General features: G+C 43.9%; 1 protein-coding gene across 1 annotated transcript in view; it reads right to left on the reverse strand.

Moving 5' to 3' along the window:
- Positions 1–368: 368 nt before the first annotated feature.
- CMTM8 (CKLF like MARVEL transmembrane domain containing 8) overlaps positions 369–17,556 on the reverse strand; it is a 54,770-nt gene continuing 37,582 nt past the window's right edge. Inside the window, exons 2-4 of the mRNA XM_074986125.1 lie at positions 9,003–9,176; positions 2,158–2,274; positions 369–895 (exon numbers count right to left, since the gene is read on the reverse strand). Of these exons, the coding sequence (XP_074842226.1) occupies positions 812–895; positions 2,158–2,274; positions 9,003–9,176 (375 nt within the window). The 3' untranslated portion in view covers positions 369–811. The remainder of the gene's footprint in view (positions 896–2,157; positions 2,275–9,002; positions 9,177–17,556) is intronic.

Consider the following 17,556-nt stretch of genomic DNA (forward strand, 5'->3'; position numbering starts at 1 on the left):
TGATACGTACTATTGATACTGGGCCATTTCCATCTTGCTGCCTAGCCCTTGTCAACTCTGGCCCTCCCTTTTACTGGGACCCCACTCTTTAAACTCCCCCTCTGAAACTACCTCCCCCCCAACTCATGCATCTGATGAAGCGGGTCTTTGCTCACGAAAGCTTATGCTCCAAAATATCTGTTAGTCTATAAGGTGCCACAGGACTTCTTGTTGTTCTCAAAGCTACAGACTAACATGGCTACCTCTCTGATACTTGTCACCATGGAATATCTGAATGATCCTGAATGGGAAAAAATGTGCCCTCCCCCACAAAAAAAGTTCAAAGCCCACAATATTTTAGATGGCCAAAAATGGCCAGTTCTTTATTTTAAAGCATTCTTATGCTTAGTTTTTCATACACACAAAAAATAATCATCCATAATCCCATTTTTTTAATTTGTGGCATTTAATCAAAAATTATAGCTGGACATTTAAAAATATACTAAATTTGGAAAATTGGCACAGCATCTGATAGGTTTTCTTAGCAACTGAATTACAGCAGCTATAGAATATCTAGGAAAATACCATGTTAATTTTAAAAGATAAAACTATGATTTTTTGATACTTATAACACTTTACCATACAATTCAAAAATCTGTTAGTCACCACTAAAGGCAATAGTATATTATAAATAAGTATCTATTTTAATTACAGATTAAATAATTATCTCATCAATTCTAATAAAAATAGTATACAAAACCTCAAACTTTCAGTCACATAACACAATCCTCTTGAGACTTTATAGCCACAGATCTTTTTTAAAACAAAATATTTACTGTGAGGTCCGTGATCTCCAAGATATAAAACTAAAATAGGCATTTCCTGCATAGCAGAAGGTAACCAAAAACGCGAAGAACTGTAGAGAAAGGGAAGAGAAAAACAAATATTAGGAAAAAATACAATCTTTTCAGAGCACTTTTGTTTTATGAAAATTATTTGATATAAAAGAAATAATTTTATTAACAAAAACAGTGCTTATTTAGGAACTGATCCTGCCAACTTCTCTCACAAAGGCTATGTCTACACTTGCCCCCTGTAATCAGGTTGATGGGAGATTACTAGTGAAGTGGTGTGACGAATATGCAGCACTTCATGAGGCTAATTCTCCCCCCGTGGCAACTTCAAAGTGTCAAATTTTGAAGTGCTGGCACGCTATGCAGCCACAGGCAATTTGAAGTGCTCACAATACTTTGAAGTGCCTATGCTACTTCAAAGTGCCTTTACTCCTCAAAATGGAGAAACTTTGTGAACTGGGCCCTGGTGGGGGAAGATTCTTTCAGGGACTTCTGGGCATTAGTGCTGTGCCCAGATTAGTAATCTGCCACTGCCCTCTCTTCCCGGTGGTGTGAGGTTTGGGGAGGGTTAGCCTTCTCCAGCCTCCTTTATGGGTTGCCCATGGTCTTCCAGTTCCAAGAGCACGGACAGAGCTGGTCTCAGAGTCTCTATTTTGCTCACTGCATTGTAAACAAAGCAAAAACAAAAACACACTTCAAACAGAAGACATGAACTGTGACTGGCTGATATCAGAGCAGGTCAGAGAGGCACCTGAAGCTGCACTGATAACCCGCAAAGAAGTTTTAATACTGAGCTGTTTCATGTAAAAGAATCAGACTGCGGCACCATAGCAGCCGAAGGGTCCTGGCCAAATCTCACCAGATTTACAGTAGTCTTTTCACTGACTTAGTGGGCTTAGGCTCAGGCCCAGTGAGACCTTCCAAACCCACTGTTTTGGATTTGCAATTATATGTGGAAGACAAAAGCCTACAATATCATATATGGACAGTGATTTTTGGCACGTAACTTAAATCACTTTGAAGAGATCTGATTTTCAGAAAGTGCTGAACACCCTTCTCTCTGGAAAACAGACCTCTTGGAAGAATCTTTATGTGGGGTACCCAAAAGCAGAGGCCCTCAAAATCACTAGTCACTTAACAAAAATTTAGAGCATTAATTAAGTTACATATTACCTTCCTCTGAATTAGTGTGCAGGGTTAGATTTACCAACCTAAAAGGTGATCTTCCCATTTCGGTCCCCACTTTTGAAAAATCCATTCTTGATGTAGCACTGTCACACACAGAATATATTTGTTTTCAACTAATTTTGTTAAACCAACTCACTGAAGAAGCTGCCCAGCTGTTGTAGTTGTGGCTGTTCAGCTCATTAGTAACTGACGATGCATCTACAATGGCAGCAATGAGGTACAAAACAAAGGCACTTCCATTAAAGCACAGACCCTAGACCAGGACGAGCAAAAAAAAAAGATTAAAACTTTGATACAGAGTACATATTTCTACTTGTCATGTTCCATTATGACAGGGAAAAATTCTCCCCACAGCTGTACCTGAAAACCCTTCTAAATGCAGTGAGGAAACATATATGAATCTGCGTGTAGAACTTGGCCTCTTACATGCACACCCCTATCACATGTAGAGGTTGAACCTCCCTAATCCAGAACTCTCTCATCCAGCAAAATCCATAATATGGCATGATTTTAGTCAGCCAGATGGCCACTTTTCATGGGTGTGGCCAAGCTCCCCAAGGACCCATAAAGTTTGTTTACAGCCACCAGTCCTGCCTCTCAGTGTTCCATACTGTTATTTAGCTGTAATTTACCCCTACATGTCTTCTAAGAGACCAATAAACTGTGGAAGCGTTGGTAATGTGCTTGACAATATTGACCTCCTGTGGCCCAGCACATTCTCTCGTCCGGCACTCGTCAGGTCCCGAGGGTGCCAGACAAGAGAGGTTCAACCTGTAGCTGAAAACAATTCCCAGTTATCCATACTTTTGCTGTAATGAAAATAATCCAACCTTTTAGCAACAGGGTTGCAATAATAAGGGAGGCTCACAAAAACATAAAAATTCGAATATAACCTTAGTTGTTTCATCCTGTAACACTAGATAGTAATAAGAACAGAGACAAATTGTATTTGCCTTAATACAAACATTGAGCCAAATTCTGCTTTCTTTTACATCATAATAAGTTCAAAGTGACACTATTACAGCCAGTGGAGTCCCTGGATTTCCAACAGTGAAAATCAGCCAGAATTAGGCCTTATTACATTGATACTTCACACAACAGAATACAAAAAGAAATACAAAAAAGCCACTTAAGTTTTTAAACACAAAGGCTATGTCTATACTATCATTCCTCTTTCAAGTAAATGGAGGAAATCAAAAATGCAAATGAGGCACAGATTTACATATCTAGCACCTCATTTGCATATTCTTCTTTTGAAAGAAGAAAAGCAGTGTAGACGCAGCTTTTTCAAAAGTAATCCTCATCTTCAAAAGAACCCTTCTTCCTATTTTTTTTAAAAGGACAAAGGATTCTTTCGAAGATGGGGATTACTTTAGAAAAAGCTGCATCTACACTGCTTTTCTTCTTTTGAAAGAAGCTCTTTCAGAAAAATATGCAAATGAGGTGCTAGGTATGTAAATATCTGCCTCATTTGCATAGTTGTAGACATAGCCAAAAAAACACAAATCAATTTACCACAGTCAGAATGCTTGCCGTTTTATGCTCCTCCATTTCTGGTATGTAAGAAGAGGAAGGGAGTCACTCTTTGCATGTGAAGTGACCCTTTGTGCACCCTGGATCCCTTTCCTGTGACAGAACACGGACCCCTTCCGAGCTGCCCTCCTCTTCCTGGACTGACTACGTTTTAGAAAAGTAGCAGCCCAGGAACTTTCTCACCCCCAAAATAAAAAGTGCAATACTTTGCACTACCCACAGAGCCCACAGTAACTTTCGATTCACAGAGCAAGAGACTAAGCAGGGGAAGTTACTCAGATCTCATGCACTAATACAAAGTATGACAGGGGCTTACTGAGAGAGAGAAAAAGAGAAAGACGGGAGTGGTTTTTTTTTTCCATTTTTTGTCACCATTTAAGTACTCCATATTCCAAGTTCACTACTACAGGAAGCTAAGCCCTGTAAGAAAACATTTACTTACATAAGGAAATGAACATCCCCTTTTAAAATCTATACAATGTCCTTCTAATTAACGGATGATACATAGGATAGGAATTCTCATGATGCAGACATGTAAATTCAAAGCAGCATGAGTTCCAAGTAGTTTTAACAGTACCCATCCTACTCCCTTTGCCTTTTAGGCTGAACATTTGTATGTAAAGAAGTCATTGTGAGCACCCTGTTTTGGATGTACAGAAAATGTTTTGGGAGTAAGGGAACTTTGAAGTTCGGCATGTACTACAAGCGCCCGTGGCTACACTGCCTGTCAGTGCCTTCAAAGTTCCCGCAACGGCCATTATGCTAATGAGGTGAACTTATGCATAGCAGCACCTCATTAGCCTCCTCCGAACGAGCTGATTAGCAGGCCTCCTTCAAGGAGGGGGCTAGTGTAGACAAGCCCACAGCGTAATACGAAAAATGAGACCCTCTTCTCATGGCACCCAATATCGCCAGAATATGAAAACAGATCATAAGATGGTTAAAGAAAACTTTATTTGATAGCATTCTGTCTGACAAGAAACTACTAGTTAATAGTTGGGTTTGTGAAATCCTCATTTCTTTATTTTATCATTACAGTTCCCCACTTTCCCTTTGTTTGCTTGCATGATCTCTGGCTTTTTAATTGCTTCTGTCTAGTCTGTAATTAATTTTGCTCGGTGTACATCAATTAGGGTGGTGGGATATAATTGGTTAGACAATTCTGTTACAGTATGTTAGGATTGGTTAGTAAAGTAACTGGTTATGGTACAGCTAAGCAGGACTCAGGTTATATAAACTGGGGTCCAAAAGGAAGTTCTTTGGGAACAACTCTGGGACACAAATCCAAGATCAGAGCTGCCAGACCTAGGGGAGATGGGGCAAAGGGCATGAAGGATCATGTGCCCCCCGCATCCAAGGGCAACCACCCTGGGCCATGTGCTCTGGTGGACCCTGGAGGACCCAGGAGACTAGCAGAGCTTCTGGTGCCAGCAGTAGGGGGTTGGACCCACCCCTGAACTCACAAGCAGAGCTGGGAAGAAGAGTGATTTGGCCCCAGCCTGCTCCCAGCTGTGTCGCTCGCGGGAGGGGCCTTGGAGTGGAACCACCCCTCGCACTCACCAGCGGCAGGAAGCAGCGACACGGCTGGGAGCCAAGTCGCTCTCCTTTCCCCCGCTGCTGCTGCCGGTGAGGGTGGAGTGGGGTGTGTGTGGCCTGACTCCTGCTGCTGGCTCTGGGTCCCTGCTAATTCCCTGGGCTGTCTCCTTCAGGGGAGGGGGCTTGAGTGAAAGGCTGAAATGGGGGTGAGGTAGGGGAGTAGTTATGTGGGAAAGGATGGTCACATGACCAATACCCGCCCCCCCGTTTTCCTCTCCAAAGTTGCCACTTGCCAGATCTCAACCCTGTGTCCATGACACTGTGTGAAAACTGGAGCCACCCCAGGTGGGCCTGATCCTGCCTGGCCATGAAGAAAAGTTAATCTCTCTTAATGGGAGCAGGGAGCATTGCGTGCTTAGCATGTGTGGTCTGTTCTGGGACTTGCTAACAAATAAAGGTTAAGTAGGACATGACTGTGTAAGGCTCTTTCACTGATAAAAGACTCCACAAACTCACGGAGCGTAAGGTTGCACCTGAGGCCTAGGAATGGGTAAGGGCGGGTGCCTATATTGAGAGGATTATGCCTGAGCTCTAGAAACAGATGCAGGTGGGTGCCCTTAGAGTATGTGAATGATAAAGAATTCTGCGTGGGTAACAACTCCATTACAGCTCCCTGTCGGGGGGGTGGGGATAGGGCAGCAGCTACTGAATTCACCAGTCATTGGTGACGGCAGAATTGACAAAACCTATGGCAGCCTCAGAATTTCAGTAAAAGTCACAGCTCCAGAGTGTCTGCTGCTGTTCCATGGCTGGATGGGAAAGGAGCACTTATCCACCCACACAAGCGCACAGCCCAGCCTGGCCACTCAAGAGAAGCCCTGCGCCCCAGAATTTAGGATTAAATTAATGTAATTTGTCAGGATAAAATTAAAATGTGCAAAACATTTAATCTTCTATGTTTTACTGCCGGCCTTATTCAGGGGCTTTCAACTTGCACTAATAACGTATCAAGTTGTCAGTTTAATGACTGGATGCTATGACTCATCAGGTTCAGGTGGATTTTCACCAAGTGGCCCTTTATTTCCAAGTCTTCAAAGTTGGTCTGTTAGTTTTCTGTTCTTCCTCCAAAGAAACCCAGTTCTCTGAGAAACCTACAAATCCTTGCAACTCCTCTGAGACAGGGTAAATATGTTAAGAGTCGCAGTATTACTTTAATTGTCATTGCACACAGTATTTTAAATGAATAGCAACTTGTGGTGCAACAGTGAAATATCCCTTATAATACTATAAATGATTTAGAACAGTTTAATGACCTTTCAGTTTAAAAACCTTCAAAAATCCACATGAAAATAATACGTTAGTAGGATGACCAGCCGTCCTGTATTCGGAGGGACGGTCCCATCTTTGGGATGCCAAAAAGGATCCCTACTAATTTTTTTTAAAAGGGACTAACTGTCCCCTATTTGGGCCCTTCCCCACTGACCTTTTCCGCCAGCAGCTGCACAGGCGCAGCTGCAGGCAGGAGTCACTTCCCCAAGCCCCAGGGAAGAGCGGGAGGATGAGCGGCTGCTGTGTCCCTGCCACCTCCCTGGGAGGGCCAGCGGCTGCTGCTTCTCTGGGCTCATGGGGAAGGGCTGGTGGCTGCCACCTCCTTCTCGGCTCTCTGAGACTTGGTGCAGCCAGGAGGAGCTGCCCCCTCCCCCACACAGATCCCCCTGTCCTGTATTTGGGACAGGGATATATGGTTGCCCTATACATTAGAAACACACTACAAAAAAGTACTGCCTGGAAGGGTTATGGTGAGTAGTAGGCTGTCTGGGAAAACAAAAGACTTTGTTTTGTTTGTTTTGTGTGTGTGTTTTCCTTAAAGTAGGTGTATTTGTCATAGAAGTCTTGACTGTAACAAATATACTGCCCTGTCTACTGGGGACTGCTCAAACTACAAAACTTGGATCTGGATTTCAGTTACTCAGGAATTTCAGCAACGTTCAGATTTTTTAAAAAATTGCTTCCTTCCAAGATTTACTGTGACCTGGATAAATTACTAAGAGAAAGGATTTCGGAACAGGAGGTTGGACTGCCATGCAATTTAAAACACCTCACATAAATACACTGCAACGCTATGTCCCCCTCTCGTGGCTACACCACTACACCACATTTATGAGTCAGCTACTGCCTCTGAGCCTGTCACTTGGTCCTTTATCTCAAGCAGTACAGGCCCAGGCTTTCAGGTGCAGAGGTTCCAGGTTTAATCCCTACAGGTCAGTGGGGGCAGGGGGAGCACACAACCTGTGGACCATCAGGGTTCTACGTGTGGCCCACGGGGCATTTTGTTTACTGTTGCTCTTGTGCAGGGTTGCCAGACTCTGCTGTTTTCTGTCTGCGTAGTTTTTTTTCCTATCGGCGTTATGGCACAAACGTGTAAAGCAAGGGAATGCAACATGAGGTGCAGGCCGAATGCACACAACATCGACTGTGAGAGCCCTCAGTATCCAAGCAGAGCACTGCTATGGTTTGAGGGGCTACTCATGCTGCTGGCTGAGGTTGTCCATCACTGCTAGAGATGATTTATGGAGTGTCCTTTATTGCTTTCCTGCTAGGTCTGGCAGTTTTGGGTGGGTGTATTGTTGCAGGTTTCATCAGATGACATAATCTTTTATTAAAGATTAATCTTTTTATTCCTGGAGGGCTAGCAAACCTACTGCCTGCAGAGCCAGGTCCATTAGCTCAGAGGCCATAAGAGAGCTGAAAGTCACATATGGAGTCTAACCATATGCAGGGGGGCAAAGAGCTACATTGTATCAGAGCAGCGGTTCTCAAATTTACTGCACTGCAACCCCCTCCTGACAACGAAAATTACTACACAACCCCAGGAAGGGGGAGTGCGACTGGAGCCCTGTTGCCCCTGGCAGGTGGCGAGGCAAAGCTGAAGCCCACGGGCATCAGCCCCTGATGGGAAGTCTATAACCTGAGACTTGCCACCCAGGACTGAAGCTCTCCAGTCTTGGCTTCAGCCAGGGGTTGTAGGGTTTGGGCTTTGAACATTGGCCCGAGGGCCAAGCAAGTCTAATGCCACCCCTGATGACTGAGCTGTTCCCAATAAGGCAGATTAAAATGTGACATGTACATACTTCCATTATTGGCAAATGCATTGATGAACCAATGATCCAAATGAAAGTACAAAGGAAATGAGCTGAAGGAACCATGATGGTCAGGCAATAAAGCCTGACATAGTACTACACAATATTGATATTCCTGCTGGCTAGTCCACATAATAAAAGTTGCTTATAATAATAAGAGTAACTTCACACTATGAGTAACTTCAGAGTGAAATGGCTCTTAGTCTTTTGAGTGAGCAAGCTGGTGTTGCAGCCTAGGAATGAGAAGAAATGAAAATTAAGGCCGAAGGTTCTCAATGGCACACTCTACCTAGCCTAGCAAAACAAAAAAAGCATCCCTTCTGCCCCTCTACTCTCTGATTTGCTCACCTTGATAATTTTTTTCTGATTTGTCAACCTTGATTACTATTTTTGGTTCTCTGGGCCTTAAATATTGAGTCTGTTCTGGTCTGGCTATGGTCTGAAGAAGTGGGTCTGTCCCACAAAAGCTCACCTTATAAATTATTTTGTTAGTCTGTAAAGTGCTACTTGACTGCTTTTTTGTTTTGATAGTATATAGACTAGCACCATTTTCTCTGTTACCTAGTCTAGATGCGGGAAGAGGGGCTGTGCAGTAGACCTATCTTTAGATGTATTACGTAACAACACTCGGTGTCAGGAACATTGACAGACAAGTACGAAGAAGTGCACAAACACATCGTACTCCGTAATTGTAGTTAAAGAACATCACTGCCTTCCCCCCTCTGGTACATAATGAAAAAGCCCAGAAACAACAAAGATTGTGCATACTTACCACTGTGGTCCATGGCACCTGGGGAATCCTAGTATAGGTCATTGTCATGTAGATGATCAAAAAGAAGACAGTAAGAACCCAGTAAAACACAGCTACAAACATCACCCAGCCGAAGGCAGGATACAAGAAATACTCTGTTCCAGCGATCAGTGTCCATACCAGCAGTCCTAGCACCTGTAAGGATTGCAGAGGGGGAAAAACCAGCATACTGATTTAGAAAACGAACACACACACACACACACTCTCTCTCTCTCTCTTTCAGAAATTAAAATTTTCAAGCAAACATACCTAAGGACCTTTGAGTCAACACTACACAGTGAAAAAGGTGTCAACCTTCCCATTCATGCAACAATGAAGAATTCTAATTAGAGATGTATTGGACTAGATGTTGTGTAGTAGAAATATGGGCACAAACACCCTTTGAAAAAGAACATGAGTTAATATGATTTTGTAGCTATTGAAGAGATGGTTCACTTCTTTCTGAATTGGGCTTTTCAGTAAAATTGGTGGAAGGGGAGCTGGAGTGAAAGAGTGGAGGGGAGAAAGAAATGGAACATAATTGAAGTCATTCCTGTAAATAATTAAAATAATGGAAAGGAGTAAAATTCTCAAGCATTTTGTGGATGTAAAGAGACTAAAGCCCAAGTAGGCTGATGTACGATATTAGCCAGAATAGGGAAAACGAGAGACATTCCTGCAGAGAAATAATGGGAGACAGCATTATGGTGAACGCTAGGAACCGTTTGACTATTAAGCTTTTTCCAATTTATACATTTTTGAATGTTGACCATATATTATAAAGTCTTAATAATAAGGAAGAGTATAACTGAAGTTTTACTAGAGCTTCACTTCCATCAGGTTTGCTCTTGCTCCAGCGCAATTCAGAAGCCACGCTCCTGTTGATTTCAAATGGTGCACGATTAAGTCCATAAATCACAAGTATTAAAACCTCTCAACATCATGTACACCATAAGATAAAAAAGGCTAAATCAAACAAACAGCTACTATAATTTACACTGCCTGTTGACCTTCAAAACAGAGTCATGCTCTGCCAGTTCTGAAAACATTGGATGTCTTCAGTTTATCCTCCAAATGAGCCTTCAATCTGATCTCACCCGTTCAGTCTGCCAACCTGTTTCTTTGCACTGTGTTCCAATGTATATGCACAGTGTATTCTTACTGGGTTTTATGTCAATTGTTCATACTTACGATTTTAAAAGAGAGAAGGAATCATGCCCGATTAACAGCTAAGCAGTCAGTCCTGGAATGTATTTCCAGTATCTACCACTAGAGGGCAGCAAAGCTCAAACATTTCAAGCAGCGGATAACTGAAATTGTTCTCTTAATATCCCCTTTCACAAGGACTATTTCCAGTAGAGCACTATCTCCATATCTGAAGAAGTGGGTCTGCCCCACGAAAGCTCATCACCCAATAAATTATTTTGTTAGTCTTTAAAGTGCTACATGACTGCTGGTTTGTTTGGTTAAGATACAGACTAACACAGCTACCTCTCTGTTACTATCCCTTTTATAAAGGTTATCAGCTGAATGTAAAGGTTTTAAGTAGTTCATTATATTTCTAGTTCTGACAACATGCAATCAGCACTCTGTAAGCAGCAGCAACCCAGTTACCTAATGACAAGTTGCACAGACTATTAGCTGATTACATTAATACCAACAATCAAATGCTAATACAGCAACCACCTTAAAAATGGTGTAGCCAATTAAATCCCATTGCAAGTTTACTTTTCTTGCAATACAAAATGTATTTATTATATCTAGTCATGACATGATTCCAAATTTACTACCTATAAGTGACATCACTAAGTATTGGGATACATGTTTAACAAGTAATTATCTGAATCCCAAGAACGTGATCACGGGCAAATCCCAATAAGAAAAACAGAGAAAAAGACCAAAAAATCCTGGCAAGAGTACACCACTATCTACTCGTCAAAAGTGTTTGACAGCTTTTAAAATAGGCCCTTAAGCACCTGAAAACAATCATGAATCACATCCTCCGGGTATGTCTAAGCGCTGCAGCTTTTAGCAATAAGGTTGTGTGGATGCAGCCCTGTCGCTAAGAGTTGGCGTATGAAAATGACACTTCCACCTCCTATGAGCAACTTTCGCTTTGCCAGCAGGAAAGCCCTTCTGCCAGAACAGCAGCGTCCACATTGTTACTTGCTGCGGCAACACTTTGTCATTCATGTTTTTTTTTAAGCACCGTGACCACCGGAAGTTTGGTCGATCAGGTGCCAGTGCAGACAAATCCTAAGTCTTATTTTCAGACATCACTGAGGTCTGCAAAATGCCCCATCAGCTACTGTCTAACCCTGTGGGTGCCTGAGCGTCTGCTTCTGGGCACGCACACAGCTGCCTCACTCTAGACACTTGAGCACCCATCTATTGCCTAGGCCCCAGAGCAATCCCAAGCCCAGGAAGACAGGCATTTGGGTCACCTAAGTCATGCATGGGGCCTAGGGTCAGTTGACAAGAAAGCACCCAGGGAGGAGAGGAGAGCAGAGCAGAGGATGGCCTCCCTTATGACCTTTAGCTTCGTACGGGATAAGAGAACCTTTTTTGGTCAGGGGCTATTGACCCACAGAAAAATGAGTTGGAAGCTGATTCCCTCATTCCCCTAGCACACTAGCCCCAGAGCCTGCAGGGCCAAATCTAGTGGATTTTGAGGGCCCCTCTAGGTTCTGGGGTAGAGCCAAAAATGAGGGGCCCAGTGCAGGTGGGGGCAGCCAGGAAGTGGGCTGGAAGGGTCCAGGAAGCAGTGGGGCAGGCGTAGGCTGTGGTGGTTGATCTGGGCAGGAGTGGACTGGGGGGGTGGGGTCTGGGCAGGACAGGGTGCAAGAGGAAGAGGAGGTTTGGAGGATGGGTGTGGGAGCAGGCGGCGGGGGTCTGGGCCAGTGGGAGGGTGCAGAGCAGGCTGTGGGTGGGCACTCTGGGCAGGAGTTGGGTACTATGGATGGGGGTGGTTCTAAGCAGGAGAGGGTACAGGAGGGGGCTGTGGGTCTGAGTGGGAGGGGGTGCAGGGATCTCTGGCTCCCCTCCCCAGTATCTAGACTAGATACTGGGGAGGGGAACCCCAAATCTCAGGGACCAGATCCAGGCAAGTCATGAGCCAGATTGGGTTCCCCACCCATGCTTAGTGGTGAGTTATTCACTCAGGTTGGGGGAGGCCCCTGTTTCAAGCCCCCACCACCTGACGAGAAGAAATCTGAGCAGGTATCAGCCCACTCTCAGACATGCACCCTAACCACTAGGGGTCTCCCTCGATTGCTCCTGCTGAAGTTGTTCAATTTAATTAAATAATACAACAAACTGTAACTGAGCCAAACGTGAGTATCCTATCCACTAAGCCAGAGATCCCCAAACCGTCGGGCGTGCCCCCACAAGGGAGCACAGGGGAACATGGGGGGTAGGATGTGGGGAGGCAAGGCTGGGGCCAAGGCTGGTCCCCACAGGGGGCAGGAGGTAACACCACTCAGCTCCATGGCTGGAGAACAGGCTTCCAGCTTCTATTGCTGAGAGGAACGAAACAGTACACATTCCTGTCATCAGCATCTTTATTGGCTATCTTAGGTAGACCACTGCCTGATATGCTGGTTTTGTAGATCACATTCTATCTATCTATCTCTATCCATTCACTCACGGATGCTTAGGCACCTCCTTCAGGCTTTGTGGATTATGCATTCTTGTGCTTTACCAGTCACCACAAAATTCAGCAGCATGATGTCCAAGCCCCTTCACAGATCTGCGCTTTACTGTTTTTTCACATTTTTGTTTCTTAAATAAAAAAGTTCTAAGGCCTAATACAACACATATAAGATGATCAATAATGGGGGTCCCCCATTTTCTACAGAAAAACACTCGTCCTATCATTTAAATACACACACACACACACACACATACAAACAGTAAGTTATTAAAAAGGACTTTTTCAGCTTATGGAGGATATTAATCTTGTGCAATCAGAAAACGCATCTAGAAAAACATATTAGCTCATTCATAGTCTTTACCGGTTGATTTCTTTTCCTAGCAGTATTTTAACAGATACTTCTCTCAGCAGTATGTGCATTTTAATACTCGTGTGGCATGCAGTTCAAAGAAAGGATTTTGAATTTTTATCTTATTATTCTTTTGCTAGTCCACAGTGGTAAAGCAATTTTCTAAGTAGTAATTAAGATGCAGAACAGATATTATTCCAGGAAACTTGTAAGATACACACTCTCAAAGGTTATTTGTTCATATTCATCATAAATGCACTAGTTAATGTATGAGAGTATATTTGACATTTTCAGTTGGATCAGGTGACTATTACTGCACATTATGGGTGCAGGCAGTTTGAAATACTATTTCAGATGTCTAGATTAGAAATGAAAAGGTCAGACTATTTCATGATCATTGACTCACACTGGGAACTATAACTGTATTTGGTAAAGTAATATAGCAAATGGATTTACTGCTGATGTAAATTGGTACTGTAAACTGGTTGAGTTCATAGGACAGTTATCTAGCAAAACATCTAAGGAGTCAAAACAACATAGATATCTCGGTTAGAGACTAGAACAAGTAATTTCATTGTAGGGTCATTTTCATATTGAGCTCAGTGTGCTAAATGGTTAAGAGTTTCCGCAATGATGCAACCCTGTTTCACAATCTGCTGTTTGTCCCTTACATTGGGGCATTTGTTCTTTCAGTGCTTGCTTAGAGACTGGCTGCACTCATACAGCTGTTAGAGTACAGTGCTTTGCTGATGTACCTTCTCATGCTGACTAGATAACAAATATTAGCTGTGAAGAACTGCACTAGCCTCAAAGACAACTTATGTATGCCAAGAGTACAGAAGTTTTGCCAAAACTGACAGGTGCACACTACCTACACAGCAGGAGATAACAATCAGGGTACCTACCAAGGATGTAAAATGCCATTTAATTAGTTAAGCAGTTAAACATTTAACTGGTTAACCAATTAAATGGGGACGCCCCCCACACCAGTGCTCGCTGAGTCATCACAGACAGGTTGTGATCTGGACGGATTGGAGTACCTCCGCGTCACTGGAGTGGGGGTGTCCCAGTGCCTATCAGTTAACCATAGCCAGTAAACTTCACCCATTTTGGATGAGGCTTGCCAGTTAAATGGGTCACCTTTAACTTCCCTACAGGTACCTAGGAAGTCTTTCCATATTATTTAATCCCATGTGTATGCAATAATATAGGACTTCAGTACATTGAGAGCCAGGGACTGAAAGCTCTATACTTGAAGAGGACACAGCAAAGTACAACTACTATGGGCAAAAATATTTGCTTTTTATTTAGATGTGAATAAGAATACAGGAGGACAGTCTTAGTTATACTTCTACAATTCTGGGATCCTGCGGCACAAAGAATTCTGACGCAAGTGAGCGAGAGAGGAACAGAAGGGACTGATGCACCAGGGAGCTAGTAAGAGGTTCTGGCCTGTAAAGGGTAAGCGCTTTGTGAGTTTGTTCTTGTTTTCCCAGTTCTGACAGGGCACAGGCTCAGGAGATATAGCCTGGGGGCTGGATCCAGATGGTCAAGTCATATTATCTGGTTTGCAGCTGGCATTACAGCTAGGGAGCAGGGAGAGCTTTGAGCGCTGCTCCTATCCCCAGCAAAATATTTCAGCTCCTATTGGCTGAAAAGCACCCAATAGGAGCCGAGAGATTTTGCTGGGGGGAGGGACAGTGCGGGAAGCCTTCCGGCCCTCCCAAACAGCGTGGAGTGCCACACGGAACAGACAGTGGGCGGGGGTTGCTGGCAGGCAGGGAAGCCCACCTGAGAGTGCTGCTGCCAGGAGCTGCTTAGCTTCTGGCATCGCACCCCAACTCCCTCCCAGACCTTGCACCCACTCCCGCACCCTCCCTCAGGTTATAATCCTCTCCCACACCCGTATCCCCTCCCAGACCATGCACCCTAATCCCCTGCCCCAGCTCACTACTCAGACCCTCTGCACCTTCCTCCTCCCCACCCTAGGTTTCAACTCCCTCTCAGACCCTGCAGCCACTCCTCCATCCTTCTCCCACGCCAGAATCTTCTTCTGAGACCATACCCCATCCCAGACCCTGCAGCCCAATACTGGGCCTCAGGTCACAGCCCTTCCTTCACCCAAATCCCCTCTCCACACACTATCCTACACCCCGCTCCCCTACTCAGAGCTTCCTTCTGCACCCAACCTCCATCCCAGACCTTGCACCCCCTCCATAAAAAGTGCAGCCCTTAACCATGCACCAGAATCTGTAATAGGGTGTGGGATTTTGCCCTATAATACATCTGCAGGTAGGTAGTTTTTCCTCACAACACATTAAGGTCTAGGATTCGGCTGTTCCTTGATTAGGTAACGCTATTACTTGCATCAGTATCTTGACTGATCAGTCAATAAGCCATCACAGAAAAATGACGACCAGGTGTTTTACTAGTCTGTCTACCCTATTGGTATTGTGTGTAATATAAAAACAGCTTCTCGACTATCCACTAGAGGGAGAACAATCACTGCAATTTCTTAAAACCCCCTTTTGGAACATTTTAGCATAGCTGCAAAAGTGACAGTTTTTCTTCTAGTAAGAGGAAACATTCCTTTAAAACACTGCAATTATTCTAACAAAAAATTCAGAGCAAGTTTGTAGCATAACTTTAATATACAAGGGGAAGCTTACACAGATATATGTATACCTGACTTACTGTACGTAGATCAGAAATAGATACAAGTGTTAGGACCAAGGGTTGCAAGCAGCTCCCAGAGCCATTAGGTGCTTCCATGAGAAGATCAAGGCTCAGATCTACCCCTCCAGATGGCATCTCCCATCAGGCAGCTCTTCATCTACAGTGCTGGCTTTTGTGGACAGCACTCTAAGGCACCCGATCTTACTCCATTTAGCACACAGTCAGCCTAGGTACTTAAGTTAGGGTTTGTTTTTGTGATTTTCTACGTGCTTGAAAGTGCTTGCTGTCGAGGGGACATCCCAGATGTCTGCAGTGTAGGTCTATTGACTGGCTACTTATTAAGTTGCTTGTCCTCAAGCTGGAACAACCCTGTATGGAAGAATTATTAACTCTACACAAACAGGAAGTCACTCCCAATCATACATGGTATTTTAAGCATCCACATAAGAGACATAACAAGTCACCTGCCTTAAACTGTAAGCTTTCTGGGGGACTGGGCACTTGTCTTTCTAATGAGGCTCAAGCTTTCCAGGCATGACATGTCCCATCTACTTCAAAAAGATCTTGTGACTTGCATCAAGGTAGGGGGGCACACCGGTCTGCCCCCCACTCCTGCCATAGAGTACACATTCATTTGAATGTCCCTGCCAAGCCACCATCCTTCCTTCTGGAACAGTCTCAGGAGTGGTGGAGATGGGAAACAGAGAGCTGAGTATAAGGGGAAAGAGGCCAAAGGTAAGGGGGAGTTGGTGCCCTCTCTCTGGCTAGTTGCTGACAGCTTCAATGACTTCTCTTTACCCATCTCCCTGGCTAACCTGTGGTGAGACTCTTTTCCTCCCCTCCACCCAGACCAGACTCCCTCCCTCCCAGAACCCAGAGCTGCCTGAAAGAGCTGTGGACTAGCTGCCTTGTATCTCTCTGGAGAGCTCTGTGGTCCATACCATGGTACAACACAGACAAGACCGTAACAATTAATACTGCCATGTTATCTAAGTACTTAGACAGAACACTTGTCTTCCTTTGCAAAATAAAGAAAAAGGCACGGTCTTTACCCCCCACAGAGCGTGGCAGCCATGAAAACAGTTTTAGTCAGGGACCATAAAGAATGGGTTCTCACTGATCATTTAGATGTGCCAGCAGTTCATTCCGTAACATAGAAAGATAAACTGCAGCTAACTGATTACAAGTGAATTTGGTAGTGCCATCAACACATTCATCCACAGCACATCTGAGTGCAAAAAATTAAAAGGAATGGGGTAGAATGTTGCTGATGAATTACCTAACACTATCAGGAAAAGCACTGTCCTTCCCCATCCTCCCTCTGCAAGAGCACTTCCTGGGAGAACAGTTACAATGCTGTCACCTCCATCCCCATTAATCTTTAACCTTGACCTTATTCCAAGGAGATTGTCTAGTCCTTTATCTCCTGATCATGACAGATGTGAATGAAAGGAACAGTGGCTCCTCCCTTTTCCTTCTACCTCCATGGTGGGTTGCTATGGGAATTACACCTCCCGCTCCCATCTCTCACATTTGCAGATTTATGTGACAAGGAGAAGTTGCTTATTTTATTGACTTAGAGCTCAACTTTTAGCATATCTAACAAACTTTGGGGAAAATGGTGTTGGTAAGGTAAATCTTGTGGGATGCTACTGATGATAGGTTACTTTCAGACTTCAGGAATTATTCACTTGAATTCCTGCTATTCTTTGCTTTTCAGTAGCAGAGAAAAAACTAAAATTAAAAAATTAAAAGGGAGACAAGGATATTAGACCTAAAAATAAAAAAAACAAACCCTTCAATTACCTGCTATTGAAATTCTCTTCTTAATGTTTCCAAAGAGAACTTTTAAAGGAAGA

The sequence above is a fragment of the Carettochelys insculpta genome, chromosome 2, assembly GCF_033958435.1.
Source record: "Carettochelys insculpta isolate YL-2023 chromosome 2, ASM3395843v1, whole genome shotgun sequence".
NCBI classification, from domain to species: Eukaryota; Metazoa; Chordata; order Testudines; family Carettochelyidae; genus Carettochelys; species Carettochelys insculpta.